Source organism: Terrapene carolina, unplaced genomic scaffold (genome assembly GCF_002925995.2).
Source record: "Terrapene carolina triunguis isolate 2854851 unplaced genomic scaffold, T_m_triunguis-2.0 Scaffold139, whole genome shotgun sequence".
NCBI classification, from domain to species: Eukaryota; Metazoa; Chordata; order Testudines; family Emydidae; genus Terrapene; species Terrapene triunguis.
Window position 1 is genome coordinate 13,880,182 of NW_020664490.1, and position 6,000 is coordinate 13,886,181.

Genomic DNA, 6,000 nt, shown 5'->3' on the forward strand with positions numbered 1-6,000 from the left:
ACCTTTGCAAAAGTTTAAAAATGCAGACAATCAGCTAAACATTTATACTGGAGCCTTTTGTTGATTTTAAGTTAGTGGCGAATGTCTTTTTTTTTTTTAATTAGGAGGGAATTACAGGATTATGTTTTTAATCATCCAGTTTTTTATTAATGTGCTTCAAAACCAAAGTGTGTGGAGGAGCATCCCTACCTTTTTACCAGTTCATTGGATTGTGCTTATGTGCATGTACCAGCACACTGAAACTGTTTCTGAAAACGTTATGGTTTTCAGGAAAGATTATAGCACTAGAAAGCAGTCTGTTGAGCTTACAGTATGCCATTTGCTCAGGATTCAGTGCACATCACCTGGCATGCCCACTTGAGAATACTTGTTTGTAAAAGTAAAATGTGCTTATTGTTTTATTGTTTCTAGATTGTTTAACAATTTCCTCTATTTCTTCATTATTGCTTGAATTAATTATTTTAAAGGAACTACTATAAGATCTTAAGTCTCTTGATTGTTACGCCTTTTTCAGAGGATATTGAATATCCATTAAGTATATAAATGAAATAAAAATAATTTATAAAGCAATTAAAAATCACTTTTAAAACGTTTTAGGAATACCAGTAAGTAATTACTAAACTTATTTTTTGTAATCCAAATGAACCCTTTTTTATTTAGACTGTTTTTGTGTGAGAACTAGAAATAAATCTGATGTGGTTAAAATATAATTTTGATTATAATAGTCCCTGGATAGCTTAATTTATTTGTGGTTGTCTGGGGTCTACACTGGGGGGGGGAATCAATCAAAGATACGCAACTTCAGCTACGTGAATAGCGTAGCTGAAGTCGAAGTATCTTGGATCGAATTACCTGGGGTCCACATGGCGCGGGATCGACGGCCGCGGCTCCCCCGTCGACTGCGCTATCGCCGCTCGCTCTGGTGGAGTTCCGGAGTCGACAGTGAGCGCGTTCGGGGATCGATATATCGCGTCTTAACGAGACGCGATATATCGATCCCAGATAAATCGATTGCTACCCGCCGATACGGCGGGTAGTGAAGACGTATCCGAAGTCTTAAATTGTTTATCTGGAGATTTTAAATAAACTGCTGTTTAGATTCCTGGAACTGCTTTCTTTCTAAAGGACCTTTCAATTTTTGTTAGTTACTGTTCACATGCTGAATCCAGATGATTAGACCATTTATTCGTGCCTATGCTCTATAAATTTGACTTAGGGCTCTTTTACACCACTTGCTAATGCTGAATTGGAAATGTACTTTTGCTATAGTGAGGTAAATAATGCAGAATGACTGTCTAGATCAGTGGTTCCCAAACTTTAACAACCTGTGAACCCCTTTCACTAAAATGTCAAGTCTCACGAACCCCCTCCTAAAAATGAATATTTTCAGGGATTTTCTCCTTTACCTGAGTATAAATTATAAAAGCAGTGATCTTGGAAATATAAAATTTGTTTTATGACATGTTTATTACACACTATTTATTACTATTATTATTTATCATTACAGTATTTTTATTACATTATGAAAACGGCAAGATCTCACTTTCGCAGCTTGTATCACTTTGAATCAGATGTGAAAGAATGAAGGTATTTAAGAAGCCAACTCAAAGAGTTCCTCCTACACAAGCATTCAGGTCTTGAGCAGTCCAGGCAAACAATGCACGTTACAACAAAGCTTAAACTTGTTCTTCATAATAATTTTAAAAACAATACTAGCTGCCTATTTAATTTTAAAAACAGCAAAAAATATCCACCTCCCTTTCCATTTCTTATAAGGACTCTTGAAGTTTAAATCTCCTCAGTGTGATAAATATGCTTGTTTGGATCTGCTTAGCTCTTGGAAGTCCAGGGGCTCCGGGCTGCTGGCCCCAGGCTGCCCGGGGTCCCTAGGGATAGCTCTTTCTGCCATTAGGGAATTTTTTCCCGAGAACCCCCAGTAACATTTCGTGAACCCCCAGGGGTTCACGAACCCCAGTTTGGGAACCACTGGTCTAGATTAAACTGAAATGTCGAGTCTCACAATATGGATGCAGTGCTTCCTGCTTTGATAGATCTACATTCTATGTCTAGTAGTCTGTGGAGAGAACAGAATCACATTTGAGCAATTCTTGATCTTGAGTACTGATGTGCCCCACATTATATTAGTAAGTAAAAAGTGTCACTAGTACATAGAGCTACCAAAGTGTGTTTTTCTCAAGATACCATGAGTTCAGGATTCTCGCTCTTTGGTCCTCATGAATTCAGTATAAGTTATGATGAAAAACCCCTAGCTCTTAAGATTTTTGATCCTATGTGGCACATGTGGGCTTGTTCAAGAGCACTGCACTAGTGAGCATACTTCCAGTGTCTCTGAGGCTCCAGTTCTGTGGTCAGCCAATAAAAGTTCCCAGCAGATTCAACCAACACAGTTTCAGTTCTTGCTGGAATCTTTTTTCTGTTTCTTTCCTGCTTCTGTTCAGGCTTCTGATTTGGCTTCTCAGGAGCTGTAATATTGTACATTGGTAACACATGTAGATCCTCAGCTTGGTGCCTGAAGATAAGTAAATCTTGACCTGTGGAGAGTATAGGCACTGGGAAGTTGTCTTGGTTCCCCAGACCAGGCTTGAAGCATTGACACCTATGGCAAAGTTTGGTAGCAAGGGATCTTCTCCACAGTGCATCAGTTGTGTGGGTCTTTCCATCCCCACTCAATACCAAAGAATGTCTCCTAAGGACAAGAGTCTATACAGAAGCTCAGTGTCAGGGAGTCTTTCCCATGCTGCCTTGGCTTTTGTATGTCAGAGCCAACAGATTGGTTGAACAACAGGGACTTTCCCAGCACCTCCTGGGTTCAGCACATCAGCACTGTCAGAATAATGCGTTGCCAGGGGACCTTTCTTGCACTTCCACAGGGTTCCTATCCTGAAGAAACTGTTCAGCATCGGTCTTCTCCATGCCTTCTTGAATTCAGTGTATCAGTGCTGGTGGAGCAGTTTAGAACCATAGTCAGAGTTATTCAATCCCTATGTATCCTTCTTTATGCCTCTGTTTGCTCTGTCCTGGCAGATCAAAAGTCTAGGAATTTTGGATTCTTCCTCTGCTATTCTTGTGGTTTAGTACCAGAATAACATGGCTGCTCAGAGCCCTCAGGATATCAGCATTAGAATCTCATGTGGCTGGTGGTATTTGCACTGTTGAAATGAAGTAAGCAAGCTCCTTGGGAGTATTGGCATATCCTTGCCTCATTGGCTTTCTGGACTGTTGTCATTAGAATTTGGGCACCTTTAGTAGTTTGAGCCCTCATATTGTGTGGTTTCTGGTGTTCCCTGCACATTCATTGTTTGGTTTTAAATGCCTGAAGTCCTACAATGCTTTGCACTGTATAAGCTTTGCCACATTCTCCTCAACTCTGCACCTGCCAGTGTGTGTTCCCTTGACCCACGGTAGTGGGAAGATTCTGTGGCACTAGTTCATACAGGCACTCCCACCTCCTAGCAAGGATGTTGACACTTGCATCACCCAACATATTTTGCTGACCTTTATGTGAATGACTTTCTCATGCCCTGAACAGAGTTGTGATTACTAAGACGAGGCACAGGCTGCTTCTGTCAGTGCAGTTAGCATCCTTGCCTTCTGGTTATCTCAGAAAGGATTGTTAGTACTGGGGTCTTCTAGTGTGGATTTCATGCCATACTGATGCCCTCAGTCAGTGTTCTGCCTCTTCCTAAGATTACTACATCAGTGTGTGTGTATGCCCTAGGCTCCAAGATTGTAGGTAGGTAGGTGGTGTGGGTCAAGCACCATTTCATTAGCAGCTAGTTGGGATGTTTCTTGATGTCTCAAGACAGCATCAATATTTCTGGCCTAGTTGGCTCATGAGAGGTGCTTTGGCTCTTCATTGCTCCCATATCTACAAGCCCTGTGGTAGACAATGCAGCCTTGTACTGGAATGCCTGTCTGGACCTATCAGTGGAAACGTGCTTGAATTCCTGTTTGGACACATTGCCCCTTGAATTTCAGATAACACTATTATACTTTTTAGTACAGTATATGTCTTCCCTTATCTATTGGGTCACTATCAGGATGCTGGAATTACTGAGTTCAAATAAATGATTCTAAAGTTCCAACGTTACAGAGCAGACGTTTGGAATAAGTAAGAGCTCTGTATGTATGGCTCATCCCCAAACTCATTTTCCAGATTAGAGATTGAAATCTCTCCACTCAAACAGTGGGAAGCTCCAGAGCTAACTGCCAACATTGAGATGGAATTTTGAATACTGAATTCCATTACCTCAATGGGTCTTGTAGTTTCCATGGCACACATCCAGTATAGAGCTCCTTAGACATGATGTCTCTGAGTAGATGGCTCATGTCCTCTCCTGGTCTTTTCAAAGCCATCTACCAGAAAGGCTTGCATTTTCAAATGGAATAGTTTTGTGATGTGGTCTGAACTGGTCCACATTAATACCATTACTGGTGATGTTCCCTTATCACCAGAAAAGTATTCTGTATAAAGCTGTCAGAAAATCAAGATTAAGTTGAAAGATGGATGAGTCCCCTGAATATAGTTTAGGTTTCCATTGGTAAGTTCATAGAATCCCTGTACATTTCATTATAATTTCAGTTGGAAAGCTAAAGTGGAAGAACATTTGGGCTATACTCTATCAAGAAGAATGTGATCTAAATTTTCTATTTGTTCACTCTGTTACCAATAGCAGGTAGATATTCACAGTGCCTTAAATGTTTCCTAAATGTACAAATTATGAAAGCTTATGTGCAAGATCCAAGAGAGAGGAAAATTGTCCTTTCTTAACCAGAATACTCCCCCTTTTTGGTTCTGATTTTATTCAAGAAAGTTCTGTTATCCCAGCTTCTGTGGGGGACTTGTAGCGCACTCATTGCAGAATTTTGTCCACTTGATAGCCTCTGTTCCTCTGATTACTTTTCTTCCCTGGAAACTGTACAAGGTGTCTAAATTATTTGTCCATTATGAAGAGCTGTATAAATAGCATGATGGGCTATTGACTGACTTCCAGCACTCCGAACTTCAATAAAAGGACTTAAGTTTATATTACTTTTCTTCTCCATTTTACAAGCCACTACAGATTTTAATTTTGCCAATTTCTTGAAGCACCCATGATGCATGTTGCTGAATACTAAGTTTAATGCTAGATATGACTGAGATGTTAGGGGAAGGTTGGTTTTGTTTACTGTCAGTAAGTAATAAGTGATATTGTAACGCTGGGAGTCATAGGCAAGTATATTTTGGAACAAGTTATAGATCTGTCCAGTGTCAAAATATTGAACTCCATCTCTGCTTGACTGTGTGTGACATTACCAGTAGCTGATTGGTACCTAGTAACATGGATACATACTGCTTATTATTTCTTGTGAATATAACACAAGTAGGGAATAAACTATCTGTTGTCTAGGTTGAACTCCCACCACCGGATCTTGGCCCAAGCTCTGCACTGAATCAAACACTCACATTGCTACGTGAGGTTCTGGCATCCCATGACTCATCTGTTGTGCCTTTGGATGCGCGTCAAGCTGACTTTGTACAGGTATAGTTTGTAGAGTTCATTTGAACACAGAGAAATATGCACATAATTTGGTCTCAATATAAAAAATACTGAAGAGGCATGAATTTGGTTTGCCAGAAGCTGGGAATGGGTGACAGGGGATGGATCACTTGATGATTACCTGTTCTGTTCATTCCCTCTGGGGTACCAGGCATTGGCCACTGTTGGAAGACAGGATACCGTGCTAGATGGACCTTTGGTCTGACCCAGTATGGCCATTCTTATGTTCTTATGGTTTTTGTCTGCAATTGTTTATAGGCTTCCTCCCGCCCCCCCAGATTTTAATACTGATAAGACTGTGGCTAATAAAATGGATAGTTATATTACAGCATGGAATGTCCTCTTACAATATCCACATTCTATTATCCTATTGATAGTTATTTTTTTTTAAATTTTTTATATATATATATATATATATATATATATATAATATATACTA

At 39.9% G+C, this 6,000-nt stretch overlaps 1 protein-coding gene across 1 annotated transcript in view; it reads left to right on the forward strand.

The window, feature by feature from the left end:
* The window catches only part of LOC112119329 (conserved oligomeric Golgi complex subunit 6), a 99,345-nt gene that overhangs the window by 72,716 nt on the left and 20,629 nt on the right, over positions 1–6,000 (forward strand). Inside the window, exon 14 of the mRNA XM_024217949.2 lies at positions 5,412–5,543. Coding sequence (XP_024073717.2) covers positions 5,412–5,543 — 132 coding nt within the window. The remainder of the gene's footprint in view (positions 1–5,411; positions 5,544–6,000) is intronic.